Here is a 22,785-nt window from a genome sequence, read left to right as displayed (position 1 = left end):
ACGCATTTTCAAGTCAAAGAAAAATTATCACGATCACTTCTTTGATTCTCTTCAGAAACCAACAAACACTGATAACCACGTCTATGTTGGAATCTTGGTGTCTATGGAATCATTGGAATGACCTTTGTTTGAAAACATTGACCGGAAACCGGAAACCCATCTGAATATGAACGTACCCTACAGGAAGACTTGTCGGGTGGCGGGAACAGTGCAACACCACCACGTTTGGCGGTTGGTATTTGGAGACGTCGCCGTTGAAATTTGTCCAAGTTATTTAAATCTCCTCCACAGCTTTACGATGGCGCCACCCAAGTTTGTTGCACCGTTGAAGAAAACAAGCGGCGAAAGCTCTCTCTCATCTTCTTTCTCTTCAAGTGGCAGCCAAGGAAATGGGAATAAAGTTGCTAAAGCTGCAGAGGTGCAGGCTCAGATGGTTCAGGTAACGTCCTGCTTTTCTCTTGGTCAAATTGTTGTGTTCTTTGTGTTGCCTTGTTTCTACATTCTTTCATTGCATTCTATGGCTTTTAATTTGTAGTCAAAACCAAACAAGGCTGCTATCGTGTCTGGTGTTAAGGCTCCCAGAGAGTCCCCCAAGGAGCCCCCCAAGGAGTCTCCCAAGGAGTCTCCCAAGGAGTCTCCCAAAACCGATTCAATAGATTCCTTAAAAGAAGCGGGTGCATCTGACCAAGAAATTTCTACTTTGAAGAGCTCAGATGAACCTCCCCAGAAGAGAAGGAAAATTGATTCTGCTCCCAGTTCATCAAAGGCCACGGAGTATAGTGCAGACAATCTTGCAGATGATAACAAAGAGAATATCAGGCCTAAGGTTAAGAAGTCAGAGAAAGCGCAAGCAGTAAGTTTTCAACAGTTGTAGAGTTGTGAGGTAAGGACTGGGAAAGCAAATCTCAATGAATGATGTCTCTTTCCTTAGAAGCCCTGTGTATCGCTGACAGATGAAGATTATGAACGCATATTTATTGCTGTCTTGGGAAGGCAAAACAGTGACACCCTGTTGGACAGCACACCTGCAAAAACTAATGCCTTGGATCATTCGAGGGATATGTTTGAATTCTCTCAAAGTGATTTAGATGATTCTGAGGTAATGTGGCTGAACACTAGTGCACTACTGTAGGGTTCCATGCAATTAATTTATACTAATTTTCTTCCAGGGAGAACAATCTGAATCAACTAAGAAAGAGGTTCCAGTAAGTGTATTATTTTTCTGTCAATGCTGATTTTCACCTCCTTATGTTAATATTTGTTTCTTCCCTTAGGTGAAAGGAAAGGATGATAATCCTGTAGCTAATCCATCAGGTACTAATTGTTACAATTGACATGGATTGCATGACTTTGAAACAAGTGTTGTAGTGACATAATGTTGTGTGTTTTTATTTTCTCAAGGTGGAAATTTTGAAACTGACAACACACCATCTTGCACTTCAGTTCTTGAATCAGTGACAGAAGGTACCAAAGAAATGAAGACAAATTCTAAAACATCTAGCTCACAAGAGGATCTCACCAATGTCATTAATATTGACACTAAAAGTCAGACTGAAGATTCTCAAGGATCAAGTGTTACTGATTTTGAGAATTTAATCACCAGTACACCAGTTGAGAAGAGCACTCTTAAATCAAATTCAGATGCCTGTGTTACTCCTCAAAAGATAAACTATCCTCAGAAAGTCCTTGGACTGTCTCAAGAACAGAACAGGTCACCTGCTTCCTGTGTGATCAAAGCAACATCTACATCTCAGCTGTCACAAGAACACAACAAGTCACCTGCTTCTTGTGTGATCAAAGCAACACCTCCATCTCAGCTGTCTCAAGAACAGAACAGGTCACCTGCTTCTTGTGTGATCAAAGCAACTTCTGCATCTCAGCTCCTGGAGCCAACTGCCAGCCCCCTTCAGGTATCATTAAGTATACCAGCAACGCAGTCCTTAATCCCAGCCCCTAGTCCATCATGTTCCTCAAAGCAGCCCATTCTTTCCCAAACTCCTCATTCTTCTCAGGGCCTCATTACCCCGACTTGCACTCCCACACGAAAGTTAGCTATCATATCCCAGAATGCGGACCTATTGATGAAAACTCCTTCAGCTTCTGCTCCAAATACTCCAAGCAGTAGCCAACAAATTAGTCAAGAAATATGTGTAACACCACCCCCTGCTAACAAAACAGCGAAAGAGAGGTTGCTTTGGCTTCAAAAGAAGCGCCTTGCAGGTCTGTGGGTTCAGTGTGATGAAAGGGAATGCCAGAAATGGCGATATTTACCAGATTGCCATGATCCCACAACACTCCCTGACAAATGGTTTTGCCGCATGCACCCAGGTATATATTGTTATTTATTTATAAAGAGGGTGTCATCTTTTGTTCTACAGCATGAAAAACTTAATTCAACTTGTGTTTCAGATGAGGAATTTAACAAATGTGATGCACCAGAGAAACGCTTGTCGTTGCATGCAGAGGAGGATATGATTTTTAATAAATACTCACCAGGGTCTCTTGTGCGTGCAAAACTATCAGGATATCCGTGGTGGCCAGCTATGGTTGAAGATGATCCAGACTTGGAACAGTTTTTTTGGCTGAATGAATTCTCAGACATTCCGGTAAGTGCACTTAATCCTTCAACATTTATTCAAATAATAAGTGGCCCTTAATCTTTCCCCTTCTTGTTTGTAGACTTGGTATCACGTTGTGTTTTTTGATGATGAGAATAAAACACGTTGCAGAGCCTGGGTGCAGGTGGAAAGACTCAAAGAGTATCAAGAGGAACCTTTAGATAATGAAGTCAGTGGTGCTATTTTTAAAAATACAAGTCTGTTGCTCACTTTTACTAAATCACTAATGAAAAAAAATCTTGTTTGCAGAGTCCTGAACTTATTGGCTACCAAAGAAGGGTGAAATTGGCTGACAAGCAAGCACGCCAAGCGAAATCACTAAGTTGTGAAGAGCGACTGGCTCGGTTTAGCTTTGCCTCTTGCTATAAAGGGCCAATTGGAGGATTTATGAAACGAAAGTACACTGGTCCTCTAGGATTCAGAGAACCCATTACTGATTGATTCTTTGTTGAAGAAAACGAAGGATTTTAAATATTGTTTTCTTGTGTCTCAGTTGTAGAGAAAAACTAAGAGTTTGTTTCATTTTCCTTTTGCTCAAGTAAATAGACTGGTAATCATTTCTTTTTGAACATGGGAATATTTTATTCTACTTGAAAGAAAAGTGGATCCCTATTGTTGTCTTATATTTATTTTGTTCATTTGATTTTTAACAGATGTTTAATAAATTGTTTTTTCTGACCAAAATATTTTTGTTTACACACTTTATTTTTTAAGTTAGCAGTTTGCTTGCTTTAACACAGCTGAATAATCACATCAAAAATATGTGATGGAATATGTAGCTCAGACCATAAAAACTATCACAGAGTACTGAATACACTCATTACAAATGAGAAACACATTGCTCTTTGTGTAAAGAGGAATTGAAATTTCATCAAACTTGAGCTGTTTCCTACTTAAGGACTTTCTAAACTATGTAAATGAAAACTTGCTAGGATGATCCATCTTTGACTGCATGAATTATCAGGCTTACCAAAGAGCCTCCTACTTTGCCAAATCTCCAAGCAAATATTTATGCTATGCCCGGCTGCTTGTTTTCTTTGTGGGCAAAAGTTCCACAATTGAAAAAGTTGCATGCTGCTGGTATGGCAATGGACAGCATAAAACCAACACTCAAAACAACAAAATAGCTTCCATAAACAAAAAACTGTCAACAAAGAAACATGTTAGGAACCAATAGGACTTGAATAATTCAAGATCAGAATGGATAGAAAAACCTACCTGACTACGAATTTCCAGTTCTAAACCACCTTTAGCAGCTACCGCAAGCGTAAAGATGGACTGGAGGCACAAGGCTATGAACATGTTGAAGCCGAAAATGAGAGCATGTGAATCAGCCTTGAGGGACACTGCCACTTCAGAACTAGAAAGAAGATGAAAAAGAGAAGCTTGTAAATATTGGATTTATCAACAAAGTAAATAAAAGATGTTCCTTTTTCTTACCTTGCTAACACCATAGTTGAGTGATACAAAATTTTAAATATTATGTATAGGACATACTGAACCCATAGATGAACCATACCAGCAGATATTAAAAGGACAGTCCCTTGAAGAAGACAACACACTGTCAGAATTGGACATGAATATCGAGTAAGGTTCATTTTGTGCTGGCCTACAAACCATGTTGCAATGGCACCTGAAAATAAGAAAAATATTAGAGTACCGTAAATAAAGCTGTTGGTGTTGACTTGGTTCAAATTTATCACCTATAAGAGTATAGGCAGCGTCAACAACACCATTATACAACTGCTGGTCCTGTGTTGCTGTGACTTGCCAAAGCATCTGTATGTATGATGTCACCTGAAACATATTTTTAGGAGGCCCTACAGTACCAATGAATATCACAGTTGTGCTCATTCAATATGAGGCATTAGAAGTACAGAAGGAACAGCAGTATAGTATATCACATTGTAAATCGCAAAAACTTACCTGTAAATAACCACAAGTGGCTGAAGCCCACCACAAAGACCACTTCAAAATATGAGCATTTCCATAAGCAGAGAGAAAATCATCTATCATTGCTTGCAATGCATCTGACAAAATTCTTCTGCATGGTTTCTTTGGGGAGAGAATAGAACTCTCTTGAACAGCTTGACTTTCCTGGCCTTCAAGTGGCAAATCCATAAAACAATTTAAACTCTGATCATTATTTGGTGGTGACATGCCAGAATCCTCACAAGCTCCATTGTATTCTGGTTGTAAACTGCTTTCCCGATGAAAGTAAATGCTTCTGCTTGCAGATGGAAGAAAGGCAGCCACTATGACAGACAATGAGACTCCTGCCAAAATAGTATTATATCATTAGAATGTATGAGATAAACGAGACACAATACATGAAATCATTTCTTGTACCTTACCGGCCAGGGTCAAATAATTCAGTTGATGGTATGTTAGAAAATGCAGGCTGATGGTAAGCTGACTTGTAACCCCAGATGCAAAACGTCCTAATAAAATCCCTGAGCGTACTGAACCAGATACCTTCTGGAAATCCTTTTTATCACACTTGGCATAAATATAAGTAAGATATGCTACCTCTGTAGCCATAAATAATCCATAAAAGAATTCAGCTACCTAAATAAAAGAAATTATAGCATGTGAATAACAGAGAAGATGTGCTTTTCTCATTCCTTTATTTTTTGAAGCAGGCAAAAAGGGTCAGAAAGTGCAATTACCTGAATCGTTGGCACATCTTTGCCCCATATTATGAGGGAATAAGTTACAACTCCTGCCAAACCTTCCAAAATAATTACAGGTTTGTAGCGAGCCCAATCAGTAAGAAGAAAAACCAGTACTAGCAAAGATAAGTTTGAATAAGTTCCTACAGGGTAAATATCTTGATTCACCTATCGACATAAGTATAAATATTACATAGTGCAATTGCATTTTAAAAAGCACATTTTGCTCCAAACATTCATTTAGAAGCAGTAACTTTCCGTGACAAACCTGCGCTTTGGTGAAGTTTTTCTCCGGACCAATCAAATATTGTGTTACAAATGATTCTGAGGGCCGAAATTCTTTGAGGAATCCAAAAGAGCATAAAGGGACTAACACACTCCAGGATACAGTCATGATCTAAACCAAACAAACAAAATCAGTTAAAATTGACCAAAGTTCACAAACACCAAAAATAAAAAATGACACAACGTCATTCTTGAACAATCGTAACTTCCAATATTTGCAAACACCATGAAACGAAAATTACCACTTCCAATTGTCGTTTTCTGCTTGAAATTTTGGGCAAAAGTGCTCTGATCAATGGGGTCGTCTGCTAAAAGTTGAGGTTATGGTCGTTCAGCCACTAACGCATTAGATCAGGACACCTGACAGCATCAATTTTGAAATAATACCCTCTGTTCCTCTTGGTTCGAAGATATGTCTCTAAGAAGCGAAGGATCTTGTGGCATTGCTGTTGACACATTATTGGGGTCGCTCATACTCAATACACACACGGAACGGACCTTTGCCGCTCGTCCCCCTCCCATTCTTCCACCTTCCCTCCGCTCCCTCCCCCAAACCTTGCCGCAGGTCACTAACCGACGGACCATTTATCCCTCTTTTCTTTTCTTTTTGTATTTTTTTCTGTAGGAGATATTACTTTGAAATGATAATAACAAAACGTAGCTTGGAGAATTTAAGGTAGTGTTCTGAATGTTGAGTTGAAGTTGGCAACTAAAATGAGTCAACATTATATAAATGTAATGATTTCTGCTTTATTTTTGTGACAACACTGCATTGAATAGACACACATTAGCAGATATAGAACATAAATAAAGCACAAAACATATGCAAAACAAACCACTTGCAAGAACAATTTTTAAAATTGAGCCTAAATAACAAATAAAAAAATGTTGCTCACACACATATCCTGTAGCTAAAGCTACAAGTCAAACAAATAAGTAAATCATTCCTTATTATGGGATTCCTTACAGTCGACACATAAAAGCTGAGTAAACTATCACAACTCAGAAAAATTCCTTATGTCAATAAAAATTCATTAAATTTTCCAGTGTGAGAAAATCTTAGATTGAACATAGAGCATCGGTGTGCATATGTTTGCACAATGTCCTCTGATAAATCTTTAAACAGGCAAATCTGATGCTTGATAAGGTACATGAAGGTACATGAAAGTATAATCTAAAGAAATCAATCAACTACTTCATTAAGAGACCAGTGTATTCACAATGACAACCTAAGATACAATGAAAAGCTAACCTACATAATAATTTTTACAAAAGATTCTGATTCAATGTACACTAACTTTACAATGACTATCAAGCTACTACTAATACATACATACATTAACTGCGGAAATTCTGCCTCACATATAGAAATTTGTACATAGATGGAACAGTAAGGTTCCCACAGGGAAAATATATATAGTTTTTGTAATGCATGTACAATAAAATATGGCTTCCTTAAAATGTTATTCACACAAGCCCAATCTACAATAACATCTGACTGATTTATTTATTTTCAAACAATTCGACAGTTACATGATTTAACTTAAAAGTAAAACAAGGAATTGATCAAAATTTGTTACATATCTCACAGACAAAAGACATGGCGTTTTATTAACAGTAGCTCTGACTTGGAGGCAATCAACATACAAATAGATATTTTCTTTTATAAAAATACTACTAACTAATAATAAATGCATGTTTGAAACAAAATCAGAACAAAACTAGTGCAATTAAGCACATATACGCTTAGGACACAATCACAAGGCAGCAATGCAAAAATAATTATAACACAAATTACAACAACAGCACCGTCAGCATTTTCACTCCTTCACCCTTGTGCCTACCTAACAAGGGTGGACTAGGTCCTCTTCTCATACTCAGGTCTTGAAGAAAATATTCCACTACACACTTTTAATGTTTACAGAGCTTACAGTGGTCCCAACAGCTAAAAGACACAGGGAGAATCATAAAAGAAAACAATACATTGAAGTGATGTTAAGGTAATGTGAAAAAAAAAGTTTAACTCATTAGTGACATATCAATCAAGAATACTATACACAGACCCGTTATCCATGCAAACACACTACATTTGTTACATATCTATTGCACTTGTCTAGCAGAGTCAATGAAGCAAGTGGAAAATATGCAATTTAAGTGAAATCAACATGGTACTATTTAGAAGAGGCATTAGATCTAGTTTTGATATCCATAGCTCTCTTAAGTATTAGAACATTTTACAAAGTTACAAAAATAGATCCAAAACATCAAAATCGTGAACAATTCTCTGGTCCAGGGTGAATATCAAAGCAAAGGAGATGCAAAAGGTTTTGGAGTCAAAAGTAATTCAGGAACAAAATGTTGTGGTAGGTTTTAAGCTGTCCAAAACCAACATTTGACAGGAGAATTGCACTTAAATTCAAATCTACACTCTACACAATATATACAGAAACAGTCCTGCCCAAAGGTCACAATATTAGTTCATCCACTTCTTACAGTTTTGTGCACCACACAAACAAGGTATCTTGTGCTGATCATCCTCAAGGTCAAATTTGTAATCATAGGCAAGCTGAAACAGATTTTGAGAAGACAAGATAAGATAAACAGCCCCTGTTCCAACCAAACTACTGAAAGATGATAAATACAAACTTACCTCCTCTCCCCTTTGAATTCTTCGTTTGGCAAAGATAATGATCCTCAGGTCTCTGTCCACTTCCACTATTTCAGCCACACAATTTGGGTTACAAGAATGGTTGATATATCTAGCAAGTCCACCACAAAGTGTAGCATCAACAACTCTGTCCTCGTCCAATCTAAACATGTAGATACCACGATTCTGAAACAAATATAAATTGAACATTAATAGGGTTGAACACAATCTTGCAAAATATTTGTAACTTAATCTTCATGGACCTACCTTCTCTTGATATTTCTTTTCACGTGTCTCTGACAATTCAGATCTGATAATTTCACCAATATATTCAATGACCATAGTATGGCGTTCAATATCTCTTGTAGCATACAACCCCAATCCAGCAATTTTCGATCTATGAACACAAACAAATAAATATGTTACATCAAAGTTCAAAATATAGAAGGAAATAAAAGTATGATATTGATCTATCCAACAAATACCTTGCCAAGTACACATTGTTTCGCCACTCTTGCTTCATTTTCTTGTACTGGCTGCTCTTGGAATGTACAAACTGTTTTGAATAGGGACATGCAACCTCCCCGGCTGATGTTGGAGTAGATACTAGTGCAGGTCGCGTTGTGACTCCTGCTGTTCGCTGTGTGTGTGGTCGTTTAAACGTCACCTGTCCACGGATTTTCGGTTCAGATCGGGCACAGCCAGTTGGATTCACAGCCAAGGGAAGTTCAAGGAGAGGGTTACGTCCGTACTTAAACTTGTAATCCGTTAATGTTTCAATTCCTAAGTGAAAATAAAGCATGAGAATAATAATAATAATAATAATAATAATGATAAACTTGAAAAAGGGCTAACCAAAGAGTATAAATGAAGTCACAGCACATACCAGGTAAACTTTCCAAAATTCTCACAATTGCTGGTTCTGTCAGACCAAAAAGGTCTTCTCCAGATATGTACTTTGGAAAAATATTGATGTTGCTATTCTCTCTTCTCAAATTTTGCATAGGCTCAAGAATCTGCTGCCAGACACCTTTGGCAGTGGTATCACGAAGTTCAAGATCTTCCTGAGATTGTTCAGATACCAGGACTCTAAATTCTGGTGAGCCATTCACTTCATGAATGGAACATATGTAACGGCAACGCTTGTTGGCAACCCTCATGCTCCAATAAAAGCGAATCTAAAAACAAAAAGCAGCAATAAGACATAACATCATAAATCCTTCAGATGCAGGAATCATACAAAGTAAAAAATTTAACTTACAATTTTGTAACCAATGGGATAGATGAAATTGGTATTATGGAAATTTTGAAATTGGTGTGGAAGCAACTGTCCAACATTGAGGAAAATAAGACTGCCTACTCTCATAAGGTGATTTTCATCGGCATGGTGCATAACAGTAGCTACTTGTCTATTTTCATCCCTGTTTATATAGACTCTTCTAAATACAGATAGAGTTGTGAGCTCATTTTCTTTATCATTTTTGGGAACATGCTCAGAGCAGTAGAGAGTTTTATTTTTATAGAAGACACATTCATCTTTCACTGCACACTGTAGATGATAAACAGCTGCACATCTGGTCTTAAAGCATCGAAGTGTGGCTCCAGTTCGCTGACAATGCACACATGTGAGAGTGAGAGACTGTTGTAAAGCTTGCTCAATGTTCATTAATGCTCCATTCACTGTTTCATACACTTCTTCAGACCATAATGCACAGTTGAGGTGGACCCATTTGTCAACATCCAAATTTAAAAGACGTGCTGGACCATCAGACACTCCATCACCAACAGCATGGCAGAACAAACATTTCCGAGTGTCTTCAGGCATCTTTTGAGGCATAACAGTAATGACCATGCGGAACAGCATTTCAGTAAGTTCTCTCTCAGTTGGTCTCCGGAACTTCTGTCTCGGTGGGGGAACTTGATTGGGTGCTACAACACGGAAACGGATTCCCTTCCATGATTTAGCTGGGGTCGCAGGTACAAGGTCCTTCTTTTCTGCTGCTGCATCACCCGGCAAGCCTGTTGCATCACCCTCCATTTCAACATCTCCAGATTCTGCACTGATCTGGTCTCTTCCCCTCTCTTCATCTGTGGAAAGCCGCATTCTCTTCGGTGGACTGGGAGCTTGAATAACATGGTCTACTAATGCAGCAGCCTAGAGGGAGGGAAAATATAAATAATAATGCATTATTCTTTCTTTTTTTTTTTTTCCTTTTAAGGGAAGAAGTGTGGTAGAACAGTACCACAATACAAACCTAAACTTTGAACAAATTCTTAACAGGTACTAACCTTTTCTTGTGATATACTTGGCGATCTGTGCATAAGAGCAAATTGCATGTAACAGGTGGAGCCACAAAAATAGACATCCTCATTTTCAGCATTACTGAAGGGCAACTCATTGGTCTTAGTTGGGCGAATATCAGACGCTTTTCTGCGGATTCCATTATTCAGAATGACAACATCACAATGATAACAAAACTTGGCTGCCCCATTAAGAATACACTGGATGTCAACGGGAGCTGCAAAGTAAAATCATGACAAATTATAGACCAAAAATAGAATTAATAAATCTCTCACAGACATGTTGAAGCACCTCAAACTTACCACTCTCTTTGCCGTCTTTACTTCTAGATTGGTACAGTCCCAATTTTGATGGAGAAGTGTTAGAATGGTCCAGGATTTGGTAAGTTGTTGGTGCTGCTATGTTTAAAACATTAGCTAAGTCAATCAATACTCCACAAATGTTTTCAGCGGACGTATCGCTTATAGTTATGGTAACAGATAAATTGGCCGAATCCTTGAGAGGAGAATAACTTCCTAAGCGAGATTTTCCTAGTGATGGGTCCCGTACCATGCCAAAATTTTCTTTATCCTAGAAACAACATTTTCTTGGATTAGTTCACACATTAAGATTTATTAAATTGTAATTTACATTTTAAAATAATGCAATATCCTACCAATTCAGGCGTATCTCTGCTTCCTGGTTTTAGTCTGATTGGAATTGGTGCTATGATGGGGATCACTGGTGATGCTCTCTTATGACATTGGTCCTCTTCATCTGATAGATCTTCATCAATCAGGCGTAACCCTTCAAAATTACAAGAAAGTGTTTGTAGGAGATGTCTTAATCAGAAATTAGGACTTTTAATTTGACGTGGAAGAACTCTGCCTTACCTGGGAATCTGAGAGGCTTTTCTGGCATGACACATTCTGGAGATGATGAGCTTATAACAGTGTCAGGTGTATCATTGTCACGGATATAATGCTTTTTGTCATCAGGGTCTTCAAGGTCTAACAAACCAATGTCAAGGTGGTAAAAGTTAGCCTTTGTTGGGACAAACGGTTGAGGTACAGGTGGGTTGTCACCATATGGTTGAGTGGCATAGAAATCATCAGCACCCTTCAGAGTTGAGCAACCAAATCCTCCCTGCAAATCACCTGTCCTGCACCCACTAAGGAAAGGGTAAAAAAAGGATAAGATAAGAAAAGGAACAAATAAGTAACAGGACAAAACCAATTTAAATATTATTCTTACGTTGTGACTTTTGTCAAGTTGCCAGATCCATACACACAGCACACAGCATAATCAGGGCACCGCTGGGGTTGTCTAAGAGTCATTGGCGGGAGCTGCCTCAGCTGCATCATGATGGATTCCATACAACTATCATAGTCTTCATCCACACGACGCAATCGTTTTCTGGCCAAGGTGCCAGATTCCTTCCCCTGACTTTGTCTTCTTTTCTGTTGGTACTGACGGCGTTTCAGTTTTTTCATTTCTATAGCAGCTTGCTCTTGCGCTGCCTTCTGGCTTGCAATATCCATAGGGGAAGGAGCAGTAGAGGTGGAAGGTGATTCAAAATCGGATGGAACTTCCCTTTTAATCACAGTAGAGGGTATGAGCCCTTGGGACATTGTGCCTGGTGCCTGACCCGGGTGCACAGTTCGACTCAAAACCTTCACAAGACAAAAAAGATAAGTAAATTTAGATAAAGATAAGACACAGACAAAAATTATGAAATAAGAGAAGAGAAAATCATTCTTATTACCTGGGTTGGTGCCATGTGTGTAGGTGCTTGAGAAACTCCAGGCATACCTGAAATCGGTACTGCTTGTTGCATGTATGAAGGTGGAGGCCCAACTTTGGTAACTCCTGGATGAACCATTTGCACTCGCTGCTGGCCTGGCAGCCCTTGCTGCACTTGTACTCCAGGAGAAATGTGGAGTCCAGGTGGTGGCATTGGTGTGCCTTGAAGTTGCACTGATGAACTCGGCTGACCTTGCACACTCTGCGCACCCATTCCTGATTGAGTTTGAGTGGTAGGCTGGGTCTGAAATAGCCGTGCCTGCACTGCTTGAGGCATTCCTGGAGGAATTCCTTGGGGTGCTCCTTGAGGCATCCCTTGATGGCTTCCTTGAGGGGCTCCTTGAGGCATTCCTTGAGGAACACCTTGGGACACAGATGCTGGCACTCCTTGAGGCACAGATGTTACTACTCCTTGAGGCATTCCTTGCGACACTGAAGTCGGCGGACCTTGAGGTACTCCTTGAGGCATGCCCTGAGAGACTGCCTGAGGTACTCCGGGTGGCAATCTGTGTGGCATTCCTTGCGGCACAACGTAGGGCATTCCCTGGGGCACGCCGTGGGACACAGATGTTGGCACTCCTTGTGGCATTCCGTGCGACACAGATGTTGGCACTCCCTGAGAGACTCCTTGTGGCACCGACGTTGGCACTCCTTGTGGTGCAGACGTGGGTACTCCCTGAGAGATTCCTTGCGGCACTGATGTTGGCACTCCCTGAGAGACTGCTTGCGGCCCAGACGTTGGTACTCCCTGAGAGACTGCTTGCGGCCCAGACGTTGGCACTCCCTGTGGGACTCCTTGTGGCACAGACGTGGGTACTCCCTGAGAGATTCCTTGCGGCATAGATGTGGGTACTCCTTGAGGTACAGATGTTGGCACTCCCTGAGGGACTCCTTGCGGCTCGGATGTTGGTACTCCTTGCGGTACAGATGTTGGAACTCCTTGTAGAGGCACTACTTGGGGTGCAGCTGTTGGAACTCCTTGAGGAGGCACTACTTGGGGTACAGATGTTGGAACTCCTTGGATAGGCACTCCCTGAGGCACAACTGGTGGAGCACTTGCGACCGTGTTCGCCACGGTAGTAACAGGTGGCTGTTGACGCACTTGAGCAGGCATTTGGGCTGGGACAGCTCCTGGGCGAGTCTCACCTTCAACAGGAGTCATTGTAGTGGTTACTGTTTGTACCAGCACGCTTCCAGTGATAGCTGCCCCCACAGAAGTTACAGCAGGAGGCACTGATGAAGTTGCTTGCCTGAAAGAAACAAATTTATGTGATAATGCAGGTAAAAAAATAAAAATATGAAAAGGGAATAACATATTTATGTCATATAGTATCACTTACCCAATGGACACCAACTGAGATGGACCGCTAGATGCAGTAGAAGCCACAACTGACACAGGTGCCACAGAAGTTGATGATACAACAGCAGCACTGGATGTATGGGCTTGAGTTGTGCTACTTGACAGACTTGGAGTGGATGGAGTGGAACTTGATGTTGCTTGACTTGAAGCAGATACAGGAACCACAGCTGGCATTGCCAGAGACATGGAACCGGAACCAACAGAGCTTTGCACTGTTTGGCTGACTGTAGAGACAGCTGGACTGCTTGTCGGAACAGAGCTGGCTGCACTTGCGGCAGTGTGAAGTGCATTCTGCGGTGCCACTGTCGTCTTGGAAGGTGTAATGGGTCTTGCTGATAATGGAGTGGGCCTTGGAGGAGCGTCATTGGTCAGCAAAGGTGGAATGAGAGCCGATGGCGTCGGAGGCACTGGCCTTGCAAGCTGAGCTTCCAGAGATGGGACCTCCGATGAACTTGACGAGAGGATATTTTCTTTTGATGGTTGAGAAGGGGAAGCAGCACAAGCTGTATTTTGAAGTAGTTGTTTCAACAGGACATTTTGAGATTCGACCGGCTGGGAAAGAAGTTTGGAGCCGGTGGATTCATCTTTTTCATCTTTGGGCTGAAGCAGAGAAGCAACATCCATACTTGTTGAGGATGACGACTGAGCAGATTCATCATCAACATCCATTGGCTCAGGCTTGACGTCTGCAGCTTGTGGTGAAACCTCTGACAGAGAAAGGCTCTCTTGAGAAGCTTCCTTGGCCTGAACTCCATCTTTCAAAGCCTTAGGATAAGGAGGAGGAGGGCCCACAGGCAATGTTGGCGATTCATCCTTTGGCTTGACACTTCCTGATAAAAGCTGAGCCTGAAGCAAGCTTGGTTTATTGTCAAGCTTTGGCATTTGTGTCACAGACAGGGGCTTTATTTGAGACGTTGAAGAGCTGTTGGTGCCCTCACTGCTAGGAAGGGCTGGCGTGCTCAGAGATCTTGACGATTTCTTACTGGGGCTTCCCTGAATGGTGGGGATGAGGTCTGGCTGCTTTGATTCAGGTTCAGATTTGTTGTCTCCATTCCAAGTTGCAGGTTTAATTTGACTTACAAGCAACTTGGAGGGATCTGGCTGCTCTCGAACAGGGCTGCCGGGTGCTGATGAGCTATGAGTATCCACGTTCGCTCTAGCTAACTGGGACGGTTGTAAGCTCGCAGCAGCAGGACTAGGTTGGCTTTGAGGTCGATTCGGTGACCTTCGCTCTGCAGAGCTTTGAGAGTAAATAGTGCTAGTGATTTGTCTAATATTAGGAGGAAGTGTCATAGCAGTTAATGTTGAGTCCGAATCAGTGGCTGAGGTTATTGTGATATCCTGTGATGATCTCCTTCCACTGATAGATACAGGCTTATCAATAGACTTCTCTTCTGATGATGAAGCTTCTGGACTGTCTGCCTCTGATGATGGTAGTGCCCCACTGACCAAAGATGGAATAGAAACTGAGGATGATAGAGCAATGGCAGGCTCTGGAGCAGCAGGAGAGTCTTGCAAAATGGATATCAACTGGTCTCTCTCATTGGGATTTTGACTGGTGCCGTCATCGGTTTTCTTCTCAACATCATCTTTGGTTTCATTTAATTCTGGTAACAGTTCCCTCTTGGCTGACGATTTAACGGGTTCTGTATTGGCGCCCAGGAGAGAAGCCAATTTGGGGGATCCACTAACAAATGATGATGGAGATTGAGAACTTGCACTTGTAGCCTGACGCATAATCACTCGTGACTTTTGTTCAGACTGAGACAACGACACCTGCAGTAAAGTTTTGCCCAAGCCCTCAAAGACAGGTTCACTCTGCACATTTGTTTTAGAGTCCGAGCTTGAGGTATTTGAATGCTTATTTGCGTCTAACGTGCGTTTGCCTTCTGGTGTTGACGGCTGAGGTGGTTGGGCAGGCTTCACTGTTGTAGCTGGTTGCGGAGGTGCTGGTACAACAGGCAGTGATTGGGCAGCTTGGGCAGCTTGAGCAGAGAGTGCAGAAGCCATGTCTTGCTCAACCTCCAAATCTATGGGGCTTTGTAGCTCTAGGCTGTCAGGCATATTTGAACTGTCTGTACCTTCATGAATGCGCTCCATAGCTTCCAGTAATGCTTCATACTTTTTGCTTGCAGCTGTAGGCTGGAGAATTTGCACAGTTGTTTTCTCTAGCAAATTGATCGAGTCCTGTTCAGACATTTGAACTGTTGGAGGAGACGATGCATTAGATGGGTCCACGGGTGAACTGGATGGTTGAGATGTTGCTGTTGATGAAGAGGAGGCAGCTGCGGAAACAGGTTGAGCTTGCTGAGCAACCAGGACAGGCAACTGCTTCGATCCAAGGTGCACTTGAGTTGCATGTTGAGATTTAGGAATCTGCACCAAGATTTGTTTGGGTATACGACCACCAGGAACTGGCTGCTGAAGGAAGTGCATTGGAGTTTTCTGTAATACTTGAATGGGTGTCTGCTGGGACATTACACCAGGATTGGGGCGCAATATTAACACAGGCGTTTGCTTTGAAAGATGAGCTGGAGATTTTTGCTTCGATGGGCTTTGGATATCTTGAGAAGTCTTTAATGGAGAACCCTGAATTTCTTCAGCATTTATCTTGCGGGGTGAAGTCAGTACAACTGAACTTGACAACGCAGCTGGAGTAAGTTTATACAGGTCTCCACTGGGCGTTCCCATAACAGCAGTAACCAGTCTAGGTCCTGCGACTCTTGGAGCACCAGGCCTTGCAACTCCTCCAGAAACAGGTGTCAGCACTCTGGGGGAATTTGTGATAACGCTGACTGGTACGAGACCTGGAGCATGTGGAAGATGGACTCGCTGAGCAACTCCAACACGGGACGCTGTTAAAGACTCCACAACAGGGGTTGTTTGGGATTTACTGGGTGTGCTCCCCTTGCTGACAGATGGTGTGTCTGCAGATGATGTTTGAGCTGTCTTGATTTTGGCCTTTTCAACAGCTTGATTTACAGCAACAGTTTCAGGTGTCAAAACTAAGTCACTTGATGCTGAAGGGTCTGCTGTTACAGTCTGCGTCGGAGTCAAATCAATGCTGGATGTACTATCTGCAGGAGTTGACTGTGGGTCTGTGGGCACATTGCTAGGAGCATCAGCATTTTTCTCCTCTACACTTTTTAAGCCTTCCTGCATCTCTGAAGTTCCTTTAGAAGTAGCATCCTCATTGACAGGTTTCTCCACAGGATTAGCAGTGCCAATAATCATGCTCACTTCTTCTTCGGTTAAATTATCAGTCATCATGGCACTTGCATCTGAACTATCCTCATCCTCAGCCAGGCTACTTGCAGAGGCAACCTTTGCCACCTCAGCGGCCAAATCTATAGTCTCAGTTGGAGGGGGCGGAGGTGAGTCGGCAGCATCATCTTCCAACAAGATTTCTGGTAGATCAAAGTCTATTTTAGGGATGGCTGAGAGGGAATCCATCTTTGGGGTCACACAAGGAAGAATACTTGAAGTTTCACTGGATGTACGCAACAAGTTGGATTCTGGTTTGTCCATCGACTTCTCATCGGAGCCAGTAGATTTCTTGGACTCAGAGTCGGGTGATCGGGCAGGGGAGGCGAGATCATCATCTGAATAGTTGTAGTCTGAGGCCACCAAGGATGCATGGCGAGGGTTCACTCCAGAGCTGCTGCACCCGACAAGCACGGGCTGCTTCTTCTCTGCCTCTGCCTTGCTCTGCTGTTGCCTCGTGCTGAACATGGGGGAGCCTCCACGCAACCCAAGCCGAATGTTGCCGAACGCGTCGAACAGCGCTGCAGGCAGGGGAATCGGGGCCATGGGATTGCCGCCACCACCACCGCCTCCAGGCGGCCCCGCCATCACTTGGTGCTGCTGTTGCTGCTGCTCCACCATGACGTTGTGTTCCTGAGGCGTGCGCGGCGTCGCGGGGTTCTCAACGCTCAGAGGACGGTCTGGCAAAGCAGGGCTGCTCGCCATGCTGCCGCCGGTGCTGGAAGGCCTCCTGACAGCCATAGGGGATCCCAGTGGGTTCTGAGGCCCGGCGGACTGCACCATGGGACTGCGCGGCGGCATCGGCGACTGAGGGTGGCCCGGGTGGCCCATGGACACGTGGGGGCTGGGCGGCGGCCTGGGGCTTTGCGACGCGGCCTGAATGTGCGGGGACGGTGGCTGCGGCGCACCGAACTGCCCCTGCGACATGGGTGAGCTGGGGGGCAGCTGGTGAGGACTGGGACTAGGCGCCATGGGGGACGCCGCCGGCACAGAGGGGCTGCGGTCAGGCTGCTGCAGCGGCGAGCTCGGGGGCTGCTGCATCTGCTGCACACCTTGTTGGGATTGCTGCTGCAGTAACTGTCTCTGCTGTTGTTGTTGGGCGATTTGCTGCTGTAACATCATTTGCCGCTGCTGGGCGTACTGCAGCTGTTGTTGTCTCTGCAGTAGCTGTTGTTGAGTCTGCTGTGCACCCTGTTGTACGTTTTGCTGCACACCCTCCACCTGGTTTTGGTCCGGCTGCTGTCCAGCCTGCTGCTGTTGTTGTTGTTGTTGGAGTAAAGCCTGCTGCCTTTGTTGCATCAACTGCCTTTGAAGTAGCTGCTGTTGCTGCTGCTGAGCGGTTTGTGGTTGCTGTTGCTGTTGTTGAGTGGGCATGAGTCTCACCGGCTGGCCAGGCTGGCCAGGTTGGCCGGGCTGCCCCTGCTGCTGAGCCTGCTGAGCCTGCTGGGCCTGTTGCAGCTTCAGCTGCTGTTGCTGCCTCGCCAGGACTTGCTGCCGCATCAACTGCTGCTGCTGAGGGGACAGCTGGCCGAACTGCTGGATCTGCAGAATGGGTCCATTCGGGCCCTGCACCACGTGGCGCACCATCTGCTGCGGGTGGAGCTGCACTTGGTCCAGCTGCTGCTGCGTCACCTGCTGCTGCTGCCTGATTCGCTGAATCTGCTCGGTCGTCAACTGAGTTGGGACGCCAGGGCGCTGAAGTACTTGGCCTTGCTGCATAGGCTGTCCCTGTTGTACCACCTGCTGAACAACTTGGCCCTGCTGTGGTACCTGCCCTTGTTGGACAACTTGACCTTGCTGTACCATCTGGCCCTGGGACATGACCTGGCCTTGCTGCATAACTTGACCTTGCTGCACCATCTGGCCCTGGGGCATGACTTGGCCTTGCACTACCTGACCTTGTTGGACCATTTGGCCTTGTTGAATCATTTGTCCTTGTTGAATCATTTGCCCTTGCTGGACCATTTGCCCTTGCTGGACCATTTGCCCTTGCTGGACCATTTGGCCTTGCTGAACCATTTGGCCTTGCTGAACCATTTGGCCTTGCTGAACCATTTGGCCTTGCTGAACCATTTGGCCTTGTTGCACCATTTGACCTTGTTGAACCAATTGACCTTGTTGTACCATTTGGCCTTGTTGTACCATTTGGCCTTGTTGAACCATCTGGCTCTGTTGGACCATCTGGCCCTGTTGGACCATCTGACCCTGTTGGACCATCTGGCCTTGTTGAACCATCTGGCCTTGTTGAACCATCTGGCCCTGTTGAACCATTTGGCCTTGTTGAACCATCTGACCATGTACAATTTGTCCTTGTTGAATCATCTGGCCTTGAATAATTTGTCCTTGTTGCCCTTGATTTTGGTTGATTAGTTGATTCTGCTGAATTACTTGTTGTTGTATCAACTGTCCTTGGCTTACTTGAGGAGAACCTGGGATTCTCTGAACACTTTGTACAGTCTGAAGTCCAGGTTGATTTGGAGGACCTTGTGCTCTCACAAACCTTGTTGGCAATCTGAACAGAAAGAAAAACAAATTTTTATCTCTTCAAATTTGAGAGAGGGACAGGGAAAGGAAAATAAATTGCATACCTCACTACTTGATCAGATTGGAACTGCTGGGGGTTGGTTGCATAGACAGCCATTTGTCTGGGCATTGGCACCTGAGGCCTATGTTGAGGTGATGCCAAGCGATGACCAATGGGCGATGGAGGTGGAGGACAAACCTGCTGGCTTGGTGAAGGCGTAGGGTGGCCTCCACCTGGACTAAATGGGCTATCATCCTGAAATAGCGACATGCAGACAACGTTAGCAAGCGCTACAGACTAGAAAGGAAAGATTTATTAAGGTTAAACATTGCAATATTCCCACCTGAGAGTGTGGTGTGCCAATGCGAGGAGACGGCTGCAGACTGTGAGGAGACATTCCCGCAGGGTTGCCCGGCGAGTGCTGCACCATGGCACCCATGGAATTGGGACCCGGGCTCTGGGCACCTATCATTGGGCTGGGGCTCTGCATGGCTTGAGGTGACGGCGAGGGCTGCTGCTGCACCATGGGAGACAGCTGCTGCTGCTGCACCATGGGAGAGAGTTGTTGTTGCACTAGTGGTGAGTTTTGCTGCTGCTGCTGCTGCTGGAGCATAGGGGAGTGCTGCTGTTGCTGCTGCAGTGAGGGAGAAGGTGACAGCATCGGTGACTGCGGCGTGTGGATAGGTGAGGATGGTGGTGGCCGTAGAGGGCTTTGTTGGGGTCCAGGCCCCATCATGCCCATTTGAGCAGGCTGCTGTCCTCCCACCATAGGCTGAGTTTTGTTTTGCTTATTGCGATACTCCTGAAGTAAAAAATCAACAATGAAAAAACCAATCATCAGGATAAGTTGACAAACAGCAGCTTAAGGCTGAACACTTTACCTGCATAACTGCATTATGCTGCCGGTTGGACTTGCGAGCTGAATCTAGGTGCTTCTGCAAGCCACTTTGTTCCTCAGTAATACGCTGAAGTTCTGCAGCATCATTTTCAGGCAGTGGATTTCCATTCTTTGAAGCTACCCTCTTTTTACTTATGAGTGACTGCAAACACAAAGGAGTGACAAATTGCTAAATGAAATCTCAAACTAATTTTGTGCATACAAACCACTGAAATTTTATGACAACTACCTTTCTTGCTTTTCGCAATTTGTGTACTTCAGATTCATAATACTTCAATTGGTCAGTCAGATATTGATTTTCATGGTTCATCCAGTGCTCATAAGTCATATGAGCTTGCCTATCCGCTTCGGAGTTAACATTGTCAGGCGGTGTGGGTGGTTGAGCAACACGAGGTGCATTAAAGAGTGGCACACGCACTGAAAAATTAAAATACCATGAGCCTCCGCATCATGCAAAACTTGAATGAAACCCATACAGAAAACAACATACATTCTTGCGACATATTCGCTGTCATGGATGGTCGCACCATCTGCGGCCTCGGCACCCACTGCTGCTGAACAGGTTGCTGGAGTCCCATCTGACCAGGAGCCATGTTGCCAACATTGACAGATCCCATGGGGCCCATGGCACCCATCGTGCCCACAGCACCAGCTTGGACGACGCCTGGGTTACTTGGCGGGCCTTGAACGGGAGCAACAGGTCGAACTCCAGGCGGGTAGGGTGGCCTTAGCTGGGGCTGCATCATGACTTGGCCTGGCGAAAGAAGAGCAATCGTCAATATTCCTTAACAAAAAGAAAATAAATTGGATCCTTTGAGTGTGACACCGCAAACTGCTTACCAGGCATTTGCAGCTTGGGAGGCCCTGGCACCGAGACGGGCACTGCCACGGGCACCGGCGTCCCTGGCCCGGCCTGTCCGGGCGAGCTGAGCACAGTGGACTGAAGGTGCTCCAGCTCCAGCTCACTCATCATGTTGCCGGGCATCGGCATGGGCGAGGTGAGGCCCTGTCCCTGCGACGTCCCCACGTCCATTTGTCCGGTCTGTTGCTGATGCTGGTGTTGCTGCTGTTGTTGCTGCTGCTGTTGTTGTTTCTCTTGCTCCCGTTTCTCCTGTTCCAACAGGTCCTCTAGTAAAAGAGGTTGATCCTGTGAAGAAATAAAAATAAAAGTTTTAAAAAGTCGTACATCATGTTTCAAAGTCTGGGCTGAGCAACAGTCAGCACAAAAAGAATTGCAGAAGAATTTAACAAAAAAATTCTTAAAGAGGACATCTAAAATACAAATAATATATTATAATAATAATAAAGCATGCAAAGTGGATCATGCAAAGACAGTGTTGACTACAAGGGAATATTAGAATGAATGCTTTCTGTTCCGAGGCAATGGGATGAAGGCAAGATTAAAATGGCAACTACTGCTGAGTACTTGATGCAAGAAATATCCGATGTTTCTGAAAAACATGTTCCTTTCCTCAGGTTAATTAAGACTCGGCTTAGCTTCACCCTTATTTTCACCTACGTGGCAGTAAAAAGTGTTAACCAACTCAAGCAAATTTAAATCCTTTGATACAAATTTGAAGCAGATGTGCTGGTATTGTTTCAAGAAGAAAATAAAAGAAACTATTCATGTTTCTTTTCACTTATTCATTTATGCTTTATCAATAAAGAATTTAAGTCCTACTCCACAGTCACATGCAACAGTGCAGTGATGGATCCTCGAAGGAGATTGAGAGATCTACTCTGGCCCACAACACACAGCGAAGCTCTCACCTGAAGTAAAAGAGGCCTATGTTGCATGTGCGTGGCCATTGGGCCAGGTACAGGACCTGGGAGGTCTAAAGGCGGTCCACCCGGTGGCCCCATCGGAGGCGTTTGGGGCACCATTGGGCGCATTTGGGGCAGCGTAACCGTGCCGGCGGGGTCGGGCCCCATAGGCCCCATGCACACCACCCCAGCCATGGGAGCCATCTATGCCACATGCCGTTAGACGTTAGAGTTAGTATGCGATGACCCAAAACCAAACCTTACATCTAAGATAACTACAGTGACTCCTTCAATAATGTACTGTTCAACTAAACAAATTTGAGATAATTTATTGAAATCACAATGGTTACGTAGTCTTCACAAAACTTTGTCTATTGGGTGGATGAAAATTCAATTAAGACATTATGAAATTGTGCCCTCTAAAATAAATATCCAACTGCAGGAAGTATATCAGACTCAGGCTAGAGTAGAATAAGGTAAGCAAAATTCAGACAATTGAAGAGACAAATTTGACAGCCAACAATGACACAGCACAAAACAAAAACAAAACGGGAATTTTTTTTAGACCATTTATCACAAGTTTCCTACACACAGCATGCCTTCACCACACCACATCAAACTTACAAAATACTGAACAATCATGGTAAACCATGGAAGCAAGCAGAAATC

The 22,785-nt window shown here is 43.9% G+C and overlaps 3 protein-coding genes across 11 annotated transcripts in view; 1 reads left to right on the top strand and 2 right to left on the bottom strand.

The window, feature by feature from the left end:
• Window positions 1–48: 48 nt before the first annotated feature.
• Window positions 49–3,227, top strand: LOC117649667 (papilin-like). 2 transcript variants are annotated; one of them, XM_034392619.1, is made up of 10 exons: window positions 49–439; window positions 536–853; window positions 932–1,099; window positions 1,170–1,205; window positions 1,275–1,314; window positions 1,402–1,910; window positions 2,013–2,328; window positions 2,410–2,606; window positions 2,680–2,787; window positions 2,868–3,227. In XM_034392619.1, exons 1-10 carry the CDS (start codon window positions 167–169, stop codon window positions 3,057–3,059), a joined length of 2,157 nt encoding a protein of 718 aa, XP_034248510.1. In that variant the 5' UTR covers window positions 49–166; the 3' UTR covers window positions 3,060–3,227. The 2 variants fall into 2 exon arrangements, with proteins under 2 accessions (XP_034248510.1, XP_034248509.1); XM_034392618.1 differs by having other exon boundaries at window positions 1,402–2,328; window positions 2,868–3,226.
• LOC117649668 (thiamine transporter 1-like) lies at window positions 3,225–6,119 on the bottom strand. 2 transcript variants are annotated; one of them, XM_034392620.1, is made up of 10 exons: window positions 5,963–6,119; window positions 5,818–5,883; window positions 5,559–5,687; window positions 5,288–5,458; window positions 4,973–5,186; window positions 4,545–4,894; window positions 4,322–4,415; window positions 4,059–4,251; window positions 3,837–3,978; window positions 3,225–3,762 (listed from the first exon to the last, which is right to left on the bottom strand). In XM_034392620.1, the coding sequence occupies exons 1-10, from the start codon at window positions 6,095–6,097 to the stop codon at window positions 3,628–3,630; spliced, it is 1,629 nt and encodes a 542-aa protein (XP_034248511.1). In that variant the 5' UTR covers window positions 6,098–6,119; the 3' UTR covers window positions 3,225–3,627. The 2 variants fall into 2 exon arrangements, with proteins under 2 accessions (XP_034248511.1, XP_034248512.1); XM_034392621.1 differs by lacking the exon at window positions 5,818–5,883 and having other exon boundaries at window positions 5,963–6,116.
• A 186-nt stretch (window positions 6,120–6,305) lies between these two features.
• The window catches only part of LOC117649666 (histone-lysine N-methyltransferase 2C-like), a 30,570-nt gene continuing 14,090 nt past the window's right edge, over window positions 6,306–22,785 (bottom strand). For 6 of the 7 annotated variants that reach the window (XM_034392610.1, XM_034392613.1, XM_034392614.1 and 3 more), the window contains 20 exons: window positions 22,123–22,320; window positions 21,193–21,499; window positions 20,843–21,106; window positions 20,582–20,769; window positions 20,336–20,494; window positions 19,798–20,256; window positions 19,519–19,709; window positions 13,647–19,442; window positions 12,269–13,556; window positions 11,758–12,176; window positions 11,397–11,674; window positions 11,180–11,310; window positions 10,827–11,094; window positions 10,512–10,741; window positions 9,484–10,377; window positions 9,109–9,400; window positions 8,708–9,005; window positions 8,490–8,619; window positions 8,226–8,408; window positions 6,306–8,141 (listed from right to left, as the gene is read on the bottom strand). In XM_034392610.1, coding sequence (XP_034248501.1) covers window positions 8,049–8,141; window positions 8,226–8,408; window positions 8,490–8,619; window positions 8,708–9,005; window positions 9,109–9,400; window positions 9,484–10,377; window positions 10,512–10,741; window positions 10,827–11,094; window positions 11,180–11,310; window positions 11,397–11,674; window positions 11,758–12,176; window positions 12,269–13,556; window positions 13,647–19,442; window positions 19,519–19,709; window positions 19,798–20,256; window positions 20,336–20,494; window positions 20,582–20,769; window positions 20,843–21,106; window positions 21,193–21,499; window positions 22,123–22,320 — 12,066 coding nt within the window. In that variant the 3' untranslated portion in view covers window positions 6,306–8,048. The remainder of the gene's footprint in view (window positions 8,142–8,225; window positions 8,409–8,489; window positions 8,620–8,707; window positions 9,006–9,108; window positions 9,401–9,483; window positions 10,378–10,511; window positions 10,742–10,826; window positions 11,095–11,179; window positions 11,311–11,396; window positions 11,675–11,757; window positions 12,177–12,268; window positions 13,557–13,646; window positions 19,443–19,518; window positions 19,710–19,797; window positions 20,257–20,335; window positions 20,495–20,581; window positions 20,770–20,842; window positions 21,107–21,192; window positions 21,500–22,122; window positions 22,321–22,785) is intronic. The other variant, XM_034392616.1, reaches the window with a different exon arrangement.

This window comes from Thrips palmi, unplaced genomic scaffold, assembly GCF_012932325.1.
Source record: "Thrips palmi isolate BJ-2018 unplaced genomic scaffold, TpBJ-2018v1 HiC_scaffold_4, whole genome shotgun sequence".
In the NCBI taxonomy this organism is placed as follows: Eukaryota; Metazoa; Arthropoda; class Insecta; order Thysanoptera; family Thripidae; genus Thrips; species Thrips palmi.
This window is presented reverse-complemented; position numbering and strand designations above follow the sequence as displayed.